The sequence below is a fragment of the Trachinotus anak genome, unplaced genomic scaffold (genome assembly GCF_046630095.1).
Source record: "Trachinotus anak isolate AG129_WGS33_773 ecotype Australia unplaced genomic scaffold, CSIRO_AGI_Tana_v1 ptg000024l, whole genome shotgun sequence".
Taxonomy (NCBI): Eukaryota; Metazoa; Chordata; class Actinopteri; order Carangiformes; family Carangidae; genus Trachinotus; species Trachinotus anak.
In genome coordinates, this window is record NW_027273875.1 from 8,660,084 (window position 1) to 8,683,946 (window position 23,863).

Here is a 23,863-nt window from a genome sequence, read left to right on the forward strand (position 1 = left end):
TGAGGAAGGTTAACTCAGCATTAACCAACTTGGAAACTGTTGGAAGTTGCAAGCTAAGCTCATCATATTTTAACACTTCTCTACTTCAATAGACCAGATTAAAAATATTTTTGCTCTACAGTGACAACTGGCCTGACTGGTTGATGGTTCACAAAAATAACACTACAAGGATCACTTTATTTTGTTGATTTATTAAAAATTATAACAACTGGTAACAAATATATAAAATGTTAAAAAAGAAGATTAAAAAAGAAAACATCAAGCTTTAATAGTAAGGCAACGTCCAGTGTCGAAAGAATCAAGTTATGTTCTCATCCACAGAATAATTATTTTTGGTATGAAGCAGCTGAATAACTACAAAGTTTTTGCAAAACTATCATTTGTGCAACTCAACTACATATCCTGTGAAAGTTAAAGTGCTCAGTGTTACAAATCTAAACTGTTGCCTGAACATTGCTATAATGTGACACTTGAAATCTTAAGGATTGGAGATATGGTTCTATAACACCTGATTACATGCTACTGTTATGTTGCTTTAACAATATGGCTGCAGTGCACTCTTGTTACCATATTGGTAAAACATACATTCAACTCACTGGTACAGCAGTGATGAAATAAGGTCCCTATAGTGTATAAAGAACAAAGGCATCGCTGTCTTTTCCCTCCGCAACATGACTCATCTCTGTCCGGGCTGGTTCACCGCGATCATGGTCGTCGGCATCACTTGATTTCTTCGACTGTTCAGTATGGCCTGAATGCTGAGCGTGAGCTATGGAGGAACATGATTGAAACATGAGAAGGGCTGCACATACGCACAGACAAACATGCACACACTCATGCGTGTAAAACTGACTTACTGATTGTTGCTGTGCAAGAACGTCTCGATAAAAGGCCTGTCTACGCTCCTGCTCCTTCTCGTCGCACAGTCTCCAAATCTCAGCCTTGGTCTTCACGTGGTCCTCGGGCAGGTTAGGATACTGTTGCCGCTGTAACATACATAAATCAATGTTCACACACAAGGTACAAAGAATATTCTGAGCTTCAGCTGATCCTAAGTGTAACATACAGTAAGGTTGATAATTGCATCCTCTGTTATCTGCCACGTTATGTGCTGTGCTGCATTTTATCAGCTGCACAGAAAAAAACTGAAATTTTCATGCACGCACACAACTCAGGAAGGCTTGTCAGAGAAGGTAAAAGCACACCTCTGACTTCAACAATTGCATACTCAGGAAATTTTATTATATCTAGCGACATTTTCTGTCTTATTTAAAAAAAAATAAATAAACCTTTAGTGCACACACATACTAACACAGCAGTTTCTACTTTCTGTCCTTGAAGGCAGAATTCCTCTGACGTGAGACAAGAAACAGCTCATCTCTCCCAGGAAAGAAAAAGATGAAGAGCCTGGGAAACCTACTGTTCATAAAGTCACACAACTAAAGTCATCTATAAATGATTACATACAAAGTAGTTAGAAAAGAAATCATCACAACATTCAGACGTTATAAAAGGCCTTTCACAACCTTTTTAAAAAGGGTATTTATGTATGGGATGATGTTTGTTTATTGTGTCAAGCAAATCTGTGAATTTTGTAATAGCTGCTTTGATACTATTATATTCACTGATTTGTCTATAAAATAGTGAAAAATGTCCATCACAGTTTCCTAAAGTCCAAAGTGATGTTACTAAATTGCTTGTTTTTCTGACCAACAGTCCAAAATCCAAAATCCAGGGCTAACCTCACATAAGACAAAGCTCCGCTCTGAACTGGAGGTGTTCACACGTGAACGGAAAACACAGCAAGTTAAAGAGAGGCTGGTGATCTCATCAGTAACATGACATCTACTTTTGTGGCTTACTGCTAGTGTTGCTGCTCTTTATCGCAAAGTCAGTGTGACAAAACGCAGCCACAACTATTTTACTTCAAGAATTAAACCACGGCACTATCAGTGTTTCAGTGAAAAGTTAAAAGCAGACACATAACTATAAATCATCCATACACTGATGCAGTACAAGAACATAACTCTGAAAATAACACCCACTCATTATGAACATACTGTTTATTTACAGTATAAAACATACTGTAGGTATCAGACACGTTCTTCCTCTTTTCCAAGTTGTTTTCAACTCATCTTGATTTTAAATACTTTTATTTACCACATGACCATGAGAACTTAGGGCCACTCACTGTTCGTAACATGTAGTCCTCAATAGTATGAGACTTCGTCTTCTGCATTGCCATGAACGCCTCTGATACACTGGCTCTGCACTTGTTAAGTAATTCCTGCAAAGACATTTTTTTGTGTAAAATGTTGTATTAAACACAAACAACATCAGTAGCAATTCTAAGAAAATGTTTTAGAAAATGATGTTTATCTTTACCAGTAGCTCTTCATTGCTCTTCTTTTCCAATGTTTGCTGGCTCATGTTCATGACAGACAGGCTGGCTGTGTTTGCCTGAAGAAGAAAAAACACACAGGCACACATTTACATACAGTAAGTACACAGAATCATGATGTAGAACAGCGTGTATAAAGTCCAGGACATGAGACGAGTCCTACATGCTGCTGCTCATGATAATTTATGATTTGCAGCGTGCAGCTTCTTACCTCAGCCTCGTACTCGGCCCAGGCATCTTTGCGTTCTGCTTCACTGAGCTCCTCCTCTTGTTTATGGTCCAGCAAAGATTCATGCTCATGGTATGACACAATCTGGTCTTTACAGGTTTCTAATAGCTTTGCCAGAACATTATCCTGAGAATCAGACACAAAAAGTCATTCCATACTGCAAGTCAGTCATGTAAGGCTTTGTCACACTGCTGTGTGTTGTATTTTTGTGGCGTTGAAGCAGAAACGTGACAATAATGACCGTGACATCACCTTTGGCAAAACAGAGGTGGTCCTCTTGCTTTTCTTGGAGTTTGGGTCATTCAGCAGGTCTGGCTCAAATGTGTAAAGTTCAGTCAGTTCAAAAAGGGTGAAGTGCCTCTCAATCTGCTGCTGATCCACCACTCGATAGGACAAAGACTGCTTGGTCACCTGACGGTCGTAGATCTTCTCCTCCATGGTGCCCTGGAGATGAAAACAACAGCAATAAAAACCAGCCTGAAAGGTTTATAGCTTCGGTTAAAATACACCAGCTCTATGAAATCCATGTCCAATGCCTTATTTTATTTTTCCTGCAAAATTTTAGTATTTGTGAATTTAAATTTTTGGGGAATTTATTTGTAATCATCCATCATTCTCAGATCTTCTTCAACTTTTGTCCCAGAAGATTCGCAGTGATACCATAATGTTTCTGTGATTGGTTACGTTTCCTCTTACGTTTATCAAGAGAGTCATGTTTTAGGCGACACCAGTGAAGACCAGTGAGTTTACCTGAGCCAAGAAGCGGTACACAAACACTTGCTTCAGCTGACCAAAGCGGTACACCCTGTAGATGCTCTGTATGTCATATGATGGATTCCATGAGGCATCAAAGATGATGACCCTGTTGGCAGCCACGAGGTTGATGCCAAGAGAGCCGGCTCTCGTTGAGATGAGAAATAATCGTCCGCTGAAGTAAAGATCAATAGGATACAATCAGAAGAGAGACTTTGTCAGGACACTGTCAAACTTTCTGCCTTATTATTCCAGTATAATCAGTATAAAAGATGCAACAGTCAGGAAATCTGTACCGGACATTGGCAGCATTGTTGAACTGTTCTGCCCATTTCTTCCTGTATATAGCAGTGGTGGAGCCATCGAGACGAAAGTAATCAACGTTTTTAATCCAGCTGCCTGCTGTTGTAACATTGAGGCACAAAAATTAACACCCATTAAGTGAGACATCTTCTAAATGTATCAATATTGTCTTTGCAATGAACACAATAATACCTTTGAATGCTGATGGGTCTCTGGCATGGTGGGAAGCCTCAAGGAAATCCTCAATCAGGTCTAATGAGATCAAGGACTGACTGAACACAAGCCTTGAAATGCACAAATGGATTTGGTTAGATGACGACTGACGACCAGGTCTTCAGAGACCACTTAAAGTGTTTCAATTGGCTTCAGATCAGAAGAGAAACTTACACTTTATCCTGCACGTCTTCAGCCATTCTGAGAATCTCAAACAAAAGCACCATCTTCCCTGAGTGCTCCAGCATTTTGGCATCCGTGTCAGACAGCAGATTCCTGTACCAGCCTTCATCTGGACTCTGAGACTTTGAGCTCGTGGTTGCTTTCTCCCCTAAACAGATCATAACACAGGAGAAACTGAATAAGTGTGTACGTTACAGGGTTGGTGTATTACTGACACGTGGAGCTTTAATACCTCCCACTGCTGGAGCGCCTATGGACACAACAGCGCCAACCACTGTACTGTTGTTGGGGTCGTTTCCTTCTGTTCCTTCGTTCTCTCTCAGTCCACTTCATCGGGATAAAATGTACATTTGAACATAAAGTTAAGACCTGCAGCTTATATGCAATGCAGCAGGTATAGAGTACCTCAGATTTCAGAGTTGCTGCATTTTCTGGCACCAATCTACACAATACTGAATTTTTGACTGTGAACATATTACCTTACCTCTCAGGCACAGTGACATCTTCATTTCTCAGCAGAGTTGCCGCTTTAAGTCGATTCTTCTTTTCAGAATGTCTCTGTTACAAAAATTCAGTTAAGTGTTCGTTAACATTTTAAACACACATGTCAGAGAAAGGAATCAACTTGTGTTCGAGGTACCTTTTTTACTTTGCTGTCGTAGCTGAGCTGAAGGCACCAGGGATGAGTCCAAATACGGCTGAGCACCTGGAAGTCCTTGAACAGGTTTGCTCCGGTCCTCATCTTTGCTGTGTTAGTCATGGAACCAACACCTGTAAAAACAAACAGATTTACTTCAGATGGCTGAACCCCAAATTTTAATTTCTCTCTTTAAAAAAAAAAAAAGAAGAAAAAAAAAAAGACATTTTACAGGATCTAACACCATTACTGACTTTTACTTCCTTTCGTCATCGGTTACAGAGGGGTTGTTTAAATGTTCATAAATTGACCAAATAAAATTCTGACATGTAAATGATTTAACCTGATCACTTTCTGAGTTGTACCATGATTACATGTCACACATCTACCAGTCTTATCTTTATAAAAGAAATATGATTGACACAATTATTGACAGTGTCTGCAGGAACCTATTTTATTTTTCTAAGAATAAATTACGAAATAGGAGAAAAAAATAGTCAAGTTACAATTAAAAACAATAACTTTACACTGAAACACATCAGCGTAAGGCTAATATAAATACCATATCATGACAACAGTCCTGAACAATAAAGATGTAGATTTCAGTCAAAAATATGTCACATCATATTCAGGAAAAAACTTGAACTCTTTTAAGGGAAAGTTGAATTTTCTTCTTAACGTTCAGATTCATCTGTATTTGTAATAACTGCACATCTGCATTCGTTACAGCAAAAATATGAAGACAAATTCTTACCAGTGACATGGTCAAGGTAGTGTCGGTACAACTTATACTGAAGCGGGGAAACCCTCACTGCCAGCACGTACTCGTGTTTGGGAGGTAGAAACTGAGTCAACTCAGAGTAATCTCTTCTCTAGGAAAAAGACGAACAGTGTTGTGAGAGCTGGAACATAAAACCAAAGTACAGACAGTGTGCAACTAGCAGTATTTTTTGTTTTTTTTACCTGCACACATCCAGCCAACATTGCATGTAGTACATGTGCTCGCCTCTTCATGATTCGGACGTCTCTTGGCGTGGAGTCAGCGCACTGGCCGTTCTGTATGGGGTTGATAAAGCGGTTTCGGAATTCGCTCAATGAGCCCAGAAGATTCTTCTTGATGAAATTGACCATGCAGTGGTCTGTTGGAATAAAATATGCTGTATCAATACAAAGAACTTAATTCCAAAGTAAAATATCTGTTGGAGGCAACATTGTGCCTCCAACTAATGTACTGACTTCGGTGAACCAGAATTTGTTTTATGTCTGCTGTTTCAAGTCATCAGTAACATCTGATTTAGGTAGTTTTACGTATATATATTTTTATATACACACACACACACACACACACACACACACTGAGTGATATATGTCAAGTAACGTTGTTGGTCCTGTATATTTTGTATTTACATTTAGTCATTTAGGAGATGCTTTCATCAAAAGCAGCTTACGAGTAAGGGACAACATGAAAGCTTCAGTGCAGCACTGCGTCTGTTCAATAAGTGCAAGGAGATCAGGTAAAGAAATGCACTGAAAGTGCATAGTAAGTGCTAGTTAGGCATGTTTAGGTGCTTGAAGATAGAGAGGGACACCCCTGCTCTGGTGGCATTTGGTAGCTTGTTCCACCATCTGGGAACCACGAATGAGAACAGTCTGGACTGCGAGTGCCTTGTGTGCAGAGATGTCAGACAACATTCCTTGGAGGAGCACAGTGGCTGAGAAGGAGCATACGTTCCAGCAGATGCGTGCAAACCCAATAGTCGCTCTGAAGGCAAGCATTAGTGGCTTTAATTTGTTTGTGGCAGTAATGGGTAGTCAGTGAGCAGCAGAGTGACATGTGCCCTTTTTGGCTGATCGAACACCCGACAGGCTGCCGCCTTCTGGACCATCTGTAAGGGTTTCACTGTGCATGAAGGGAGGCCCGTCAGAAGGACACTGCAGTAGTCGAGGCGAGAGATAACCGTGGCCAGGTAAGGCGTGATTTTTCTGATGCTGTGTCGAGCAAAGCGGCACAAACGGGAAACAGATGCAACACGGTCAGAGAAGGATAGCTGGTCATCAAATATGACACCCAGGTCTCTCATGAACCTGTCTGGTGTAAGAGATGAAGACTGATTGGCTGACTATGATTCAGTCTCACAGACTTACACTCAATCAGGTTGTTTTGCATTGGTGTGCCAGTTAGCACCACTCTTCGTCGGGTCTTGACAGCATTCATAGCTTTGGAGATATTGGATGCATCATTGCGCAGGATGTGCCCTTCGTCACAAACCACAAAGTCTGGGCCTGAAAATAAAATGAAAAAACACATCAGAGAAAAAAATTCAGATAACAACCATGTCAATAAACAAAGAAATGACACATACATGCTATTACAAAGTTACTGTACCGGGATCCACCAGTATGGTCTTTAACTCTGTCTTCCACTCCTCGTTGACTTTCTGGCCTAGTGACAGGATGCGGTACATCTCATACCCCATTATCATTACACCTCCATCTCTCTGCCACCTCCGCAGAGCTTGAAGTCGTTCTGAAGGAGCCTTTATTGTAGCCAGTTCTGTAACCTGTAACATATTTGTGTTTGAACAATAATTACATATTGACATGTTTGGAAACATAAGGCAAAGAGTGAGACATAAAGCAACTGAAGCCCACTTATGATTGAACGCAATTAACTGGTTTGAAACCTTGACTGTATCCTCTCCCATGTTGTCTTGCCATTTCTTGAACTCGCTGACCCAGTTGAGGATAGTATTAAGCGGACACACGACCAGAGCTGTTTTGAATTTCAGGCTTTTTGATAGCAGCACCGTGTGGAGGAACGTTACCACCTATAAGATAACAAAATTAAGAATATGAAGCGCAGACAATTGACCACAGACAATAAAACACATTTAAAGACCAAGGCAATAATAAAAATGTTAACAGGTTAAGGGGACACTGGCCTGACGGCCCACCTGATGTATATCCAGTAAGTGGAAAGGGTGCATTTTGATCTAAAGTGACTTTAAAATGTTTGCTATGTTCCTTGTCTAGGATAAAACCAAGTAAACAAGAACATTGGAGGTGAACATGTGTATGTCTTCACCTGCAGAGTCTTTCCCAGGCCCATGCAGTGTGCCAGTATACAGCCTGATCCTGGAGAAGAGTTGGCCTTCTTCACAGACTCACAACAGCTGTCCCAAATAAACTGGACACCTGTTGGAGAATGAAGAGAGCACGGTACAGAACTGGCTACAATAAAGCATCCTCCAGAGGACAACTGTTAATTAATAGCATTAAACAATAGCGTTCATTGGCTATTCATTTGCATTAATGGTTGAGTCTCACCCCAATAACAGACTAACGGGTGTGTCACAATTTTATCATTGAAATCAAAACGACTAGTCCACATTTTTTGTATTGATCAGTAACCAGTTCAGTTCAGAGTCATTTTAAAGATGTCAAACTGTATTTGAAGAAGCACAATCCTTAAGTATTACAAACGTAACCAGGAACTAATGCGGTTATTGCCATTAACATGCCTGCGTGGTGCATTATAGTAAAGCAATGTCCTCCTCAGTGTAAGTGAAAAGAGAGCACAAACTAACCGTCCACCTGGTGAGGCTTCAGTATCGTTACCAGGTTCCTGTGCACCTGAACAAGGGGCTCCTTGGTCTCCTCATCCTTATCCAGGACCAGCTTGATGGTGATGGGACACACCACTTGAGACAGCTCATCATCTATAACAGTTACCTGGAAAACAATGCCAGACAATCACACCCAGCATTTTGTGTGTTTGCTCCTCCTCTCGAGAAAACCCAAAATTAATAATATTTTCTAAAAAGGCCTACAGGAATACAGCCTCTGATGAGCATGGCATTTGACTGAAGTCCTGTTGCAGATGTCTGAAAGTGTTAATATCCACTGATCATCAAAACAGTGAAGTTTCATGGTCTGTTTGACCTGCTGTGCTTCCAGTACCTCTCTCATGTCCTCCATTTGTTGATCCCTATCTGCCAACCGTTTGCACCTCTCCTCCTCCTCTCTCAGAGCTTCCTGGGTTTCAGCGCGGAGATTCTCATCTTCAATGATTTTGCGGATCTTTTTGCGTCTTTTGGGAGTGCCCTTAGTGTCGATATCCTCCACTCTATCCTCCTCTCCATCCTCTTGATCACTCTGCTCAAATACACACAGATCCAACAAGAAATATGATTAGGTGCAGGAGCCCACTCCTCTTTCCTCGCCCGGGAGGTAAAAAAATAACTTATTACACTTAAAACATCAGCTGCTACCTTTTCGATGCTGGTGTCAGACAATAAAATGCAGGGCACTTGTTTCTTCTGTTCATAACTACGGGGTACTTCCTTAACTTTCCTGCAGTTGAAAGGAGAAGAGGATGAGAAATGTAAATGGATTTAGTACATGTACACAGTATATACTCAAGTGTGAATACTGAAGTACTGGTCCTGCAGTAACATTATTCAGTATTTCAGACCTAAATATAGGAATTTTGACTCCATTACATGCATTATAGTTTTTTTTCTAACAGCAGCATGAAGTTAAATATTCAACATAAAAATGTGGTCTCTGTTGGTCTCTACAAAAGTTGACATTACACAAGATTACAAGATTACAAAATTATCAGCTGTGTTTTTAATGAAAGACATTTGTTTTTAATTGCATTACTGTATATTATCCAGGTGTGCATGATTGAGTGTATCCTCTGTATTAGGACTAAAATATACTGAAGTACTCTATGTCATATTACTTTAAAAGAAAGACCTTGTAACTTTTGAAAGAAGACGTAGCACATTCACTCTCTTACAAATGAAACAGCGAATTCTTAAGCATTTAATTCACCCACAACTGAACTGAGTGCACTCAGAGGTTTTGCTGCTGCTGCTTTACTTGGTCTGGTATGACCAGTAGCAAATGGTGGTTACTGTAGGCGAATCGGAGTAAACTTAAAATAGATCTTACTGTAATTATATGTACTACAGAATTGTAGTTGAAATGGCCACTGTTACACAGTTAGATAGCAAGAGTTACATAGTCTAGCTAAAGGGTGTAACACCAGCCAGATACTGTGTATAGAAGTAAGAACAGAAATGTAAGGACAAAAGTTTAGACACATAGTTTTACTGCCAATAATTCTATACAACTACTGAAGTAAAATTTGCATTTTAATATATTTATGTTGTGGTATTGTTACTTTTACTTAAGCAGAGAAGTCAAGAACGTTGAATTAATTTTATAGGTGTGTCATCCAAAATCAGGGCAAAGGCACAGATTTTTTGTTCTTTAAGTTTTTGCTTTTGATGTTGACGTCAGCTGCCACTTAATGTACCTTTTGCGCTTTTCTTCATCGGCCTCATCCTCAGACTGACTCAGCTCCTCGCTCAATCCAAGGTCGTCCTGGTTCGACTCCATACTGTCACCACCACTTTCACTATCAGCTTGACAGAAATCAAAATCAGACATTAGAGAAACATAGGTATTACATGTTAAGTCAGAGCACTTTCTAATTTTAGCCATGCCCTTACAGCTCAGTCGTCTTCTGCTGGCTTTTTTCTTGCTCTTCTGCTTCCCTACGTCGCCTGATGTTCCCTCATCTAAGGTGAGTTTGTGGCGGAGCAGCTGATGCCTGGTGTTGGGACCATCAGACATGGTGTCAGATGATTCTGAAGCCAAGTCTTCCCCTGTAGCAGAGATATATTTTTTCATATCTCCCCCCCTTTTGCACCCCATAGTGACAGATAAGGCACCTGGCAAGTGGGAATCTTTCTGGTCACAAGTTAGGTAGTAAATTCAGATGTTAATTAGAATAAAACTGGAAAAAAAAAATTCTTGTGCTTATTAAAGATGCACAAGAGGAAAGCTAAGAATGTGCGACTTTAGAAAAAAATACTTACCGTTTTCATCTGTCCCACTATCCTTATTGCCTTGTCTGACCTCCTTGTCATCATCCGACTCAGATTCGTCCTCCTGCGTTTCCTCGTCCGAAGAGATATCATCACCCGAGGAGTAGTTGGCTTTGATTTGGGCCAAAAGCATTTTCTTAGCGATTCTTTCAAAAGTAGAAAAGAAGGAGAAGGTACCTGAAGTTCATTTCATGATCAGTAACATCATCTTCAGCTGGATATTGTTAAAATCACATTAAGTATGGCAGTTGACAATACTTGTTAACTGGTGGCCTTAAAAAGAAATCAGATCAGATATCTTCCTCTAATCAATCAACATTATGTGTCAATACTTGAAGTCTTGATATGCCAATTTAAAGTTCTGCTCATTAAGTCACAGACCAATTAAAGTGATCTGCCGCGATGCTCGAAGACAAATATTTAAAATAATAGTAGATAAAATAAGATAAAAATGAGACAGAGACGTTTTTAAGAGTAAGAATTTATTACAACAAGTATTCTTCACAGAAAAAAAACAGACATTTTCTTAGTTTATTGTCCTTCAAGAAATGGGGAAGGATATTCTCTTTTCCTACAAAATTTTCTTTTTGACACTGAAAATGACACTGATCTATAGTTTGTCTGGTCATGGCAGCTATGAGTGAAAGAGTTACAGGCTTCAACACAAACTGACAGCTGACTGAAAGGCAACCTATTCCTCTGGCACTACCAACCAATCTGCCTTAAAGCAGGAGAAAAGGGTCACACACAAAAAACAAAACAAAAGAAACAGGGAAAAAAAAAAAAACCCCAGCAAATTACTAACAAACTCGCCATATAAATACTTACTCATAGTGAAATGTTATTTCAACTGGTTTTGACTCTTTTATACTCCAGTAGAGTACTGATGCATAAGATAACCAAAAAAAATGTTATGGTTTAATAACCATGTGTTTTGGCCATCACAACTAGCTACCCTCTTAAACTCCTCCTACATGTTTTCAATGCACATTTCCCAGCACAGGGCTGACCTGTAGTTACACATAATAATCTTGAGTCCAACAGATTGGACGGGACCTGGGTGTGGCTCGAGTACATCTACTCTCTGGTCAATTGTCCATTTCACATCACCCCTTTCTCTACATGTATCGCGCACACAGGTATGATCCTGATCTCAAAACGGGTTGTCGATGCAGGTCACTGGACATAGGATGACTGCCAACATCCAATGAGAGTTTATGGTGAAAGACGTAGTGTATTACAGTAAAGCAAAGCCAGAGGACAGCAGCAGAAACGGACCAGAGCTTTGGATCCAATTTGACATGTTTTGACAGGGCAAAAGGATGAAAGAGAAAAAGCAGGAAAAACACAAAAAAGACTGACGAAAATTAACACACTGCCACATGGGAATTTGGCATTATTGACATTGGTAAAAACATGCTGCGTGGAGGTCAAAGCAACAACAGTACGTTTCACGTTTTAGCCCACTAACTACAAAAAAAAAAAAACTTTACATTTCTGCTGACCATTTTTTCTGTACTATCACTACAATTAAAAACAGACTACTGGAGAAAAAAAATAAATAAATAAATAAAACGAGTTTCTGGTGATAGGGGGCTATAGTAATCCAGATTTAAGTGATTGTTGCCTAACAGCACTGCATTCACTGCCGTGCTGTCAGGAAATCCGACCTGGAAAAAACATAAGAAACAAACATTTATGTCATTAAAAGGCATAGTGAGGATTTGGTCGCTTTTTGCATTATAACGGTCGTTGTTTCACAGCCCACTCTCAATTCTCAGATATACAATGTTCCTATAAACATCTGAATGCACTGACCTGGAAGACTTTTTAACACAAATTGATTTTATCTGCAGCACTTCAAAAAAAAAAAAAAAAAGCAACAGATTGCAGGGTTTAAGTCTGCAAATTTAAATATAAAAAGTTCACTAGTAAGTTTTAAAAGCTACAGTATGCTTTAGAAAATGGTCAGCAGTAATGTATACTGTGTATAGAAAGTGGGGTAAAACATACAAAAACACAAATTATACTAAATTAATGAGACCATTTTTACAGAATAGTTTCTGACAGCAAATGACAGGGGATTTTCTTCACTGTTTTCCAGCTGCATCCTCTGTAAGATTTTGTATGAGGGAAGGTCATTCTGGGTCAGTCACATGACCTCCGATTTCAACACTAAAATCTCCAGCCAAACCCTGCATGATTCTTTAGGGCCTGGCCTTGAGCAGCAATGCCAAAATTTTATTACACTCCACCGTACTGTGGTGGTGTCAAAAAATTTCAGACCGATGTGTCAAAAGCTCAGCGGATAAAACCGCGTGTCTGCACATGGCTAATAGTGAAAAAATATGCCTTTAAGAGAATCTCTGTGAAGGCACCACTGTCAGAGAAACAACATGACACCATCTCTGAAATCCATGCATATAAAACTTTTTTTGGTTAGAGGACACAAATCCTGAAATTACTACTACATCACATTGCATATATGCAAAAGTACATGTTCCCAAGCTCCAACAGCACTTTGATCAAGTGTATTTCAAATATTTCAGCACTTCACAATACAGACAAGACCTGAAATCAATACTGTATATGTGTGGGAAGGGATAGTAACGGCAATACGACAATATCAATAAATATCACTGAATGACAGGCAAGCTGACAACAGCTCCACTCATCATGGCCCAGATACTTACAATGGGATGAATATTATCTTTGCATTGAGATCATTTTGATAAACAACAGCTGGGTGTTGTGTTTAAAACCTTTAATTGAGTCTCTTGGCATCGTCAGTGAAGAACGTACATTCATATACATGTAAAAATGATCACTCTAGCCATTCAGTGTGTATCAATCAGGCATGGTGCCTGCTGTGAAATACATTAGGCATGATTGCGGGAGTGTAAGTGTCCCAGCAGGGCTGGTATTTGTAGTTTTTGGAGCTGAACTGATGCATTTTTCTGAGGAGGTCAATATTATCATCCCCATTAAAAGCTTGCACATCAACTAGATTTTAAAGAAAATAGACTACATATCAGGCTATAGACTGTCATGTCATAACAAAATGTATTTTTCATCATGATCGCCAAGAGCAAAGACCAGAGCCTTGATGTTGATGCCTTAAATATACCATTGCAAGGCACGATTTTACAATCAAATGAGCAATGTCAATAGACATGCACCACAAATGGAACCTACTGCAATTGGCTGTAAACTTGTTGTCGTGATTTGCATAAAGCTCAACACCAATTAAAAAAATTGTTGAAATTTGTTAATGGTGTTTTGTTTGTTGAACTGTGGGAGTAGCCCTATCACAAATCCTGAGATTTACAGATGTTCATAAAACCATCATTACAATCAAAACACATCAGGAAATCAAACACTGAAATAATGCATCAACACTGGTATCAAATACAGGCCCATTCTTGAAAATGAGTACGTTATGTTCAAGTCTTGGTAGAAGAATGGCTGAATATATTTGTGGCCAGAATGAACAGGGGGTGCAATAGGAACGAACTTTAGCTTTTGTGGCTAAAATAATTTAAAAGCTGAATAACATCAACCTAAAATGCATGTACAGAGATGTGTAATTAGGACAAAGTTAAATTGTCATACCAAAACTGTGACCCATGTAGGATTACTTTTAGAGCAGAATATCAAAAAGATGGTTTCCAAGGTCAAACATAAAAGTCCAGCTTCGCATAAGTGAACACAAAACATTTCTTGCAAGTTATAATAATTTATGGAGATTGGAGGAAAAAAAAAATACCTAAAAAAAATTGTATTTTAGTTTTTAAATATATGTGTGTGCAAATAATACCACATGTTTCAAATTTGATACTTCACCTGTAATAACAATATTCCATTTACTTAAATTATCAGTGCTGCTCAGTGGAGGACAACAGTTCTTTGTGCATTCTGTTATAACACAGGAAAGTACACTGAGGTTTAAGACTTTCTAAATACGCAAGAATACTGCCACTGAAAACAAACCTGTAATACATCAACAGGTTGAGGTGTAAGGCAAAATAAGCTTCATTCATTGTTCAGATTTATGCTCGGACATCTTTACGGTCAAAGTTTGTCAACTGCAGGGCTTCCCCTATTGTATCTGCTTAATGTACCAGGGGGAGGATACAAGTATGATAAAAGAAGTAATAATGATAGTAATTTTTAAATAAACTTAATTTAACTTTTATGACTGCATGTACATGTATACTAGTTGCATACTAAAAAAAGCACACAAGCAGAGTATGTTTCTTATTATTTACAAGGCTCTTCTAAGCAAAATTCAGTCTCACTGCAGCATGTGAGCCCCAAGCTTCACAGTGTGCCACTAGAATGTGTATTTGATCGCTGGGGCTCTACTGCAGCTACGTTTTGGTCGTGTTTGAATAGACTGCAACTGAGTCTTAATGACATGGGTGCTGCTAGATTTTGGACAGAGGTTAGGGTTCGAAGTTGCAGCCTTTCTTCCACATTTAGGTTGTTTTACAAAGTCTATATCCGGGCTTTTTGAACCATACCTATTTTCTGGATCATCATCATCTTCTGCTGCCCACGAGGGCCCAGACTGCTCCTCATCTCCTATGAGGACAAAAAAAAGAGAAAAGGAAATTGTTTAATTATGCCAGTTGCGTTTTTCAAAGAGAGAAATAGCATCCTTTATCAAAAACAACACGCCAAGAGAAACTACCTTGCAGTTATTATACCATGACAAGAAATACACAGGGTGCTAAGTCACAGAATTGCCTCTGTGCAGCTCATTAAGTTCAACATGGCACTGACAAATTCCCCCGAGACAGCCTGTACCTAAGATAGTGGTTCCCTGCTGAGCGTCACCAGTTTTTCTTTTATTCTGTGAGTCTTTCCATCTGGAACTTCACAGGTTACTCTGTCTCAATAACTCTTGCTAACATGAATCTTTATAATACGTTTGTTAATTAAAGCACTTTGTTTTTCTTTTGTAAAAAATTTATTTGATTCATCTACAGGTTGAACTAATAACATTAATGATGGCTCCTTAAAAACCAATACTGTATTACGATGTTATAATTAATACAATTATTAGTCCCAACTATGTCTACACATTCAATATCTGATTTTTTGTTCACCTGGGGGCAGCAACAAGTTATTAATACAACACTGACATATCATCACCATTTAAGCTAATATGATTAACTTGTTAGCAAACTGACATCCAGCAGTTACAGAGCAACATTAGCTTTTGTTAGGAATAGGGTTCATGTCCACCTGGAAAATGCCTGCTGTGAAAAAAGGTCTAGTCATCTTCTGTCCACAACTGACTACAGAACCACTGAAATGTTATAGATCGTTGACCAGTTAGCATAGATCTTATTTACATACATAATAAATAACTCACCTGATGATTGGTGGAATGCTGCTGCCCCCAGTAAGGCCACATCTTCAGTGATTGGCTTTATCTTCTGATCACTTCCGTCACTTCCAGAGTCGTCGTCATGTTCATCTTCGCTCGATGAGGATGACGACTCCATTGCTCCAGGACGAGATTTAGCCTTAGACTTCCCAGCCTGTATCCTACCCTGCTTTCTAGTCACGCCTTCCTCCTCCCTTTTGATGAGGTGAGGTTTCCCTCTTGACCTCAGCGTATTCAAGTGTTGTATTTTCTTCTGTGAGTCCTGATCATCACTTGAGAAGTCTGTCCCACTTTCCCTTCGAGTTTTGACTCCTCTGTCACTTGAGTCAGACTCGGGGGAGCGGTCCAGCATCTTGCGTTTGCGGCGCATCTTCTCCGGTGACATAGGGGTGTTCTTAGTGAGCCAAAAGAGGCATTTCTTAGCCACCTTAGTTGACGCTTTTCCACCGTCCTCATCACTCTGCTGTTCATCAGAGCTTTGCGTCATAGCTGCTCGCTCAAGCAGAGCTGCAGGGACTTCATCCGAGTCAGAGTCGTCTCTTGCTCTGCTTAGACTTTGTTCTTCAGTGTTTTTAGCTGGCACTGTGCTAGGGGTTTCCTCAGGGTCAGAGTCACTGTCACTGTCTGCTGCTGTAAGAGACGTGTTGGCCTTGACATCACTTGGTCGGCGCAAAGGTGTCGTCTTTACGCGAGGAGACCGTCTGTTGCCATGTTCCTCTTCTAAGTGTAGGGATGCACCAGAGTTGTCATTGCTCATCTTGCTGTCAGCTGTCTCTTTATCTTCTGATACATCTTTTCCCTCTGACTTTTTATCCTTCCTGTGGATGTTCTCCTCCATCTTTGGCGCATTAGAGGACGGCTCCTGCTCCATAGGTACAGGTGTCAGTTTTACAACTAGTTTTTTAGTCATGTTGACGCCTGTTTCAGAGGGCTTCAGGCCAATCTTTTGTGACCTCTGTCTGGCCTCATGTGAATCTGAATCCATGTCTTCCCCACGGCAGTCATGCATACTCCTCCCATCTATGAAGCCCTTGGAGTCAGAATCATCATCTTCCAAATGTTCAGCTGCCAATTTCTGCAAGTCACTCAAGCATCTTTCATCAGAGACATCCAGCTCTGTGTCTGCTACAGTTTGTGCATCAAAGTCGTCACTGAGGAACTTTTCCCAACAGCTGAATACATCCAAGTCACTGAATTCTTCCTTAAGGCTGTCCTCAAGTGTGGTAAGTGATTTTCGCAAGCCTTTAACTACTGACAAAAAAGACTTCAGATACAGCTGGCGAACACCAAGTGTTTGTTTGTGTGTTGTCACAGTTTGAATGAAATTGACAAATGTTCGGTTTAAGGTGTTTGCTGTGTCCACTAAATGTTTGGCCTTTTTGGTCAAGTCCTTGGAAATCTGCAGAGCGTTATAATTGAACACCACATTGCCATCCATACCAGTGTGATCCCATTTATCCAAAGGAATGTTTTCTTGTAAGTGCGGCAACATGCCATAAAGTCCAGACTTCTCCGGCTCTGCTCGGTTCCTCCTGCGCTGTTGATGCCACAGGCGCTCCATGTTCTCAAGGACATTGTCACAGGCCACCACCAGGTCAAAAAGGGGCTCCGGGCTACACACATAGCAGTACCATTTACTCTCCAAGATCCCAGACAGCTCCTTCCTTCCCAGATTTCTTAGAATACACTTCTTGCAAAAGGCATTACTACAAAAGTCACAACAGATCAAGTTTCCTCCTTCAGCACACCATCTGCAGAAATAAGAGACCAAGACAGTTGCTAAAAGCTTACTGGAAAGTAAACAACAGATAAGGTTTGTGTCTCAGCTAAAGCATTATACACAACACAGCCTACCTGCACTGCTCATCCATTCCATCTCCATCCTTGCTGATGTCGTCACTTAAGTAATACTTGTAGCAAGACTGACAAAACAAAAACATAGAATTGAAAAGTTACAGACAACTCGGACAAAAAGTGTGTTACAAACAATGGAAGGGATTTTCATGAACACTACGAACAAACAACTAAATTCAATAAAAAGTATAACAAGCTTGTTAATTGCAATGTCAGTGCTTGTTAGCAAATATTTCAAATGGCAGTAACATATTAAGCAAAAGTGCATCTCTTAAAACCAAGCATTTAATAACAGTAATCTGATCAATTTCAGCAGTCAAGCAGTTATGTTTCTGACAGATTTTGCTTTGTATACCTATTATCCATTTGAATATTAAAAAATTGTGCCTGAGTGGATAAAGTGTACGCTAACTTTAGTTTTCAGTCTGATTTCTCTGCATTTTTACATCTGTCTGCATTATATTAATGTTTAGATTCGATGAAACACTCAAAACTGACAAATAAAATTGCTTAATCCAAATACTGGGGGGCTGAAAGATGATAATTTTTTTAAAATGTCGACTTAAAAAATTCTTCTAAACTGGTTTTTATTTGCACCTTCTTATTTATGCTGTATCACTGGAGAGAATAAGACTAAAGCTTCAGAGACACAGTACATTTGAATACAGAAAACTGGATGAGATTAGCTTGATACACTTGTATGTTTCTGTGATCTGTTTCTGTGAACAGAAGCTGGTCAGTCTGCAATTCAACCCACCTCTCATAGTAGTACTTGTTTAAAATCAATGACACCCTCCCAAGGCAAACAGATGCTCTGGGGCAAATTATGGATCCTCCCCACAGAAAATGATTGGATACTTCTTCAGATTTTACAGGCATGGCACTCTAAAGGGTCCCCTTTACAACACTGTCACTTTAATCATGATCACCAGTTCACTTCACATCTTGATAATAAGATGGATGTTTAACAAGGTTTCTGACTTTTAATGTTGTACATGTTGTACACAACTTAAAAGGTCACAGATAATAGTAAAATGAATCTGCATAACACTCTGAAAATGGAGGATTTGTTGATCTGACTAATCAACAAACAGACTCACCTTGCAAATAAGTACTTTCAGAACTGGATGCCGGTACAGGGAATCTCTCTGGAAGTGGTTTACTTGTCGTCCACATGCAGTGCAACTGACAATTCCCATGTGTTCAACTCCTAAAAAAGCAAGTTATTACTGAAGTTATTATATAAAGTTGTCACTACCAACAAAATGGTTACAATTATAGCTGGATGGGTTTCTTCAAAGGTGTGAGATTTAATCTCTCCTTAAATCCACCTCATTCTTCTGGTAAGATGCCCATGAGCAAGACAACTGGTTAGAAAACAAACATTTGCCACAAGCAGTGAGGAATGGAGGTGAAGCTTTCAACCGTCATTATCTCTCACAACAAGATAATGACCAAGCTGCGTTTAGACACAAAGTGGAGTGTATTTTCAGCTCACTTTGACCACTGGAGTGTTTTCATTCAAAGCAATCAATGCATGAGTACACCAACAAGTGCCTTGTTTTTGTTTTGTTTCTTATAAAATGGATTTGTGTGACCGCTGTTCGGTTCTTTTACGTTGAAGAAATGGCTGCTTGAGTAAACATGAAGTGATGTGCAATTTCACGACAAACCAGCAGTGACTGACCTCCTCGTCTTCTCGAGAACTCTTTCCGCAGTACACTAGATTTCCGGCTGCGGAACTCAGGACCCCTGAAGTCGTCTCTTCCATTATCTACAGGTTCAGGCCTGATCAATACGGTGCCTGTGTAAACAAAACATACCAATGTTAAAATCAAAAATATTTCATTATCCTACAGATATTAAAATACAAAGCACCACATTTATAATTACAGAGTCGTGTCTACCACTGTTCAGTCTTGCAGTGCGAAAGAATCACATAAAGGTACTTAAGAACTAAGCAAAGATAATTAACAGCACACTGGGCAACAGGTAGATGAGAAGTGTTCAAGCCAGAGGCAACCTGCCAAATTTCCACAGCCACACAAATTTTTATGCAACGCTGCACAAAAACACCATGGACACCAATCAACAACTGAAATTATCTCGCCTCAGTAGCACCTCAGTTTGTGCAGAAAAGGTTATGAGGCAGAGTAAATGATCCTATTTAATGTGGTAGCAGTGGGAAACTTAAGGACCTACCTTTAGGCAGTCTAGTGATATCAAGGTGACCATTTGCATTGACTGGTAAATCCAAGTCTTCACTTGCATTTGAGTCCCCAGATTCATCCAGTCCAGAGTGTTTTATGACAACAGCAGGTTTTCTGTAATATCAGAGAAACATTAGAAATATAAGTCACAGACATCATGTAAGATTTCCCACAGTCTGGCAGTTTACTTGGACGGTGAAAGTTTATTTGATTTATTTGTACATTATAAACCTAGAACATAATCCTTGTATAAGGTAATGCCATTACACCCAGGTGAAAATAGTCACACTGCAGCTATTGCCATGATACACAAAGTGATGATTGTGTGATATTACAGTGCTTCATCTATGCTTGCAGGGTATGGATAAAAATGCCAACTCACCTCCTTGAGTACCTGGTATCCACTCCTGCCTGCAAAGCAAAACAGCTTGTCAATTCCACTGCTGTGTACAATACCATAATGCAACCAATCTGTGTGATGTATACAAGAGCTCAAGATTTCATTAATGTGGTGCTCAGTGCATGCAGCATCTGAAAGTGCACAATGACAATGCACATTATTCAAATTAGATGATGCAGATAGTAAACAAAGCTACTGCCTATATCTGTCTGTAAAAACACCGGATCAGCTGAAATGGACAGCCCTACAGCAAATAAGATGACACATGGTAACTTATACTGAAAAGAACCACATTAATCTTTGCTCTTCTTCCCTGAATCCCCCTACAACTTTCATTATTATTATCTTTCTCTGTGGCATAGGCAAGGGCTTGCCCTGAAACTTCAGAAAGAAGAATTCAAATGACAATCAAACTTTAACATACAGTTAAAGTTTACTGGCACCATTCTTGCACCAATGTGCAAACCATGATAAGGGATATGTCAAAAACAGCAGGAATGTGCAGTTACCTCTGCTGCAGTATGACCCGTTGAGTTTCCCACAGAACGGTTTGTCAGACCTGTGAGCAGAAGATTAGTTAAAATGTTTGTTAAGTATGTGAACATGATTTTTACATCACTTATCAATACATTAAGCAGAAGCTGTACCATCAGCATCTTCTAAGGTTGGGGTGCCACTGCTGTCCTCTACAGTGGAATGAGCCAGGTACTCGTGCAGCTTGTTGACCAATACATTCAGCTTGTTGGTAGTGGTGCTACAGGCAAGGGAAAAAAAAGTGTGGTTATGATAAACTTACAAACAGTTAGAAATGACTTCAGTGAATTAGTGAATGAATTTAGTGGAATCTATTGTTCATCGTCTGCAAACCCATGAAACATGCAATCGAATCCCATTCATTCATACATCTCCAATAGCAGACACCAATTTAACTTGAAGTATGGAAGGAAAATGACATGTTTCACTAAGTGTTTTGTTTCAGCTCTAGAAAAAGTGATGCATAAAACCTGGCAGCCCAGCAATGCAGATTGTTGTCCTAATTTGCAAGACACCACCAAAACTCTTAGTTCTCTATTTTAGTACTGTTTTCTTTTTTCTTGGCTCTTGTTTTCTTTCTGCTAAAGGCTATGATTATCTATCTGACCACGTCCAGCATGCATGACATGGCTAATTAAGAAGTTTAAGAAACAACTTCAGCTTTACTCACAGACGCCAGTTTATTAGGTACACCCAGTCATAACTAATGCAGTTTAATACTGCCCTGCAATAAATCTTAACTCCATGAATACGGTGTTTGCTTTTGTTTTAGAAACACGTTGATTCATTTTATGGTAGTGTCTTAGGTTGTAAGTCATTGTGGAGACCCGTATTTCTTTTATATTTAAGTGTTAGTGGCTTTAGGTGCATCCTGAGCAACATTAATGTTGTGCACAGATAATTGGAAACACAACTTGAAATGACGTAATACAAATTTATTTCAGCACCAAACAGTGGGACATTATCACCTTAATGAATGCAGGACTTTAGACTGAATTACTTTGAACTCATTCGCTGTACCAGACAGAGAGGCAGCAGGATTAGGTTAGTTTCAATTCACCCTACATAAGTTACCTTTAACGTAGCAACAGCTATGAGAGATTATTTTTACATTACTCCTGAGCCCGCAAGAAACAAGTTTATCGGATTCACATAACTGTACATGCTGTACAGCCCCGTTAACAATACCCAACTTAAATTAATAGCTATCTAAACCAGAATTATCTTTATTTATGGTGTCACTTCAGTTAGCTGTTAGCTGACACGGCTAGCTAGATGCTAGGCTAGCTCGCCGTTACACCCACTGGTGGACAACCGTGTTTCAGCCCCGAGTTTTTTTTTGTTGTTTTTTTTTACCTGAGCATCGCTGCAGACATATCGCGAAGCAGGTGAAGCACCGAAGTCGTTCAGGTCCTTATCGCCTCATGACCCCAAAACAACCTGGTGATACGAAAGCGGCGCTCAGGCTGCGCTCCGCATCCCATCACAGGCAGAGCTGCGAGGGGGCGAAACTGACAACAGCCAGTGAGCGGTCCCCCGGTGTCTCCCACCGGCGCCCCCTGCTGGCTCGGAGCAGCCGTCGGCTTTTTGCTCGATCAGCAGAGGCGTTGTTTCTCCTCTCTTTTCATTCCTCTTACATTTACCATAATACTCGGGTTCAGCCGATGTTATTTCCCTTGCGGAAAGATTAAAAAAATGTCAACAACTCCCGGTGCATTATTTGTTAAATCTTAACAGCCTGTTATTTGGTGCATATCTTTCAGCCCTCACTTTAACTCTCATCTCACTGTGCGTCTCAAATTTCAAGCCACATATTTCAGAAACTGCTCTTTTTGTCTACCCTCCCGTCTCCTCTTACAAGACTCCCCTGCTGATCTATAATCAGTCTGTCTTTATAAGATGCTTTTTCAACATTTGGTACACTTGGTTCTCAGTAACTCTCCATCCTAATATTCCAGCAACAGTCTTCAACATTTTTTTGGCCTCTGATGTACAAAAACTGTTATTGTACCACACTTAGTAATAATCCAGCCTCTCTTTCCCCTTCAACCCAGCACAAGCAGATGTAGACAAGGGTGACATTTCAAATTACAAGTGTGCAAACCCTTGAATTTTGATGACTGCAAGAGTGACACGAACTTGCACGCACAACATAGGAATAAGAAAAACTAATTTCTTTCAGCTGCTAGCCATGGTGGTATTATCAGCACTGTCGACATCGCCACTGTGTACCACCATGTTTGGTGTGTGCTGATGTCTGCTTTCTTTCCTGGAACCATTACTGCAAATCCTGGAAGATATTATCTACAATCATGAGTAATCACAATGCAAAACCCCTCAGGTAAACGTCTCTCTCGACATCAAACCCTATATCCTCAATTTAACTGTTTTTTTTTTCTTTGTGAGCATCTAAAGCAACACTCAAATGCCCTCTGGTTCACCTCATCAGTGATTTCTGATGGCATGTGTCTGACACTTCATAACAAGGCCCTAACAGCAACAACACTGACTCTCTTGTAGGAATTACCATAAAGAAACATCACTGATTGATGGAAGATATTAATAATTTATAAATGCACTGTCCTTGAGCCACTACATAATACATTTCAGCTACAGAGTGAGTATAGTCTGTTCATATACTGATTTGTTCTTTAGCTGTTCTTAAGGCCCCCATCTTTACCTGTAACTTTAAGCCTCATCATAAAACAATGTCTTCTTTTCAAGTTACTGGTGCCCAAAATTGTCTTCTTAAGTCAACATAAGTCAACATAACTTGGAGAAAAACAAGGTTAAATGTTCATTTAACAGTAACGTAATTTATTTTAAACTGAAGGGACAGACATACTCTGCT

General features: G+C 39.7%; 1 protein-coding gene across 1 annotated transcript; it reads right to left on the reverse strand.

Annotated features, from left to right (window-relative positions):
• Positions 1-171: 171 nt before the first annotated feature.
• Positions 172-22,539, reverse strand: LOC139607512 (transcriptional regulator ATRX-like). The gene is made up of 35 exons (XM_071460428.1): positions 22,369-22,539; positions 21,126-21,232; positions 20,988-21,037; positions 20,461-20,489; positions 20,071-20,192; positions 19,556-19,672; positions 18,969-19,078; positions 17,869-17,936; positions 16,000-17,765; positions 15,143-15,203; positions 10,611-10,765; positions 10,242-10,397; positions 10,046-10,154; positions 8,991-9,072; positions 8,680-8,874; positions 8,307-8,451; positions 7,805-7,914; positions 7,404-7,547; positions 7,106-7,280; positions 6,865-7,002; positions 5,683-5,858; positions 5,474-5,591; positions 4,723-4,853; positions 4,567-4,640; positions 4,315-4,409; positions 4,074-4,230; positions 3,879-3,970; positions 3,680-3,785; positions 3,381-3,558; positions 2,883-3,074; positions 2,613-2,756; positions 2,386-2,460; positions 2,192-2,287; positions 858-986; positions 172-769 (listed from the first exon to the last, which is right to left on the reverse strand). Exons 1-35 carry the CDS (start codon positions 22,386-22,388, stop codon positions 677-679), a joined length of 5,715 nt encoding a protein of 1,904 aa, XP_071316529.1. The 5' UTR covers positions 22,389-22,539; the 3' UTR covers positions 172-676.
• Positions 22,540-23,863: the final 1,324 nt, after the last annotated feature.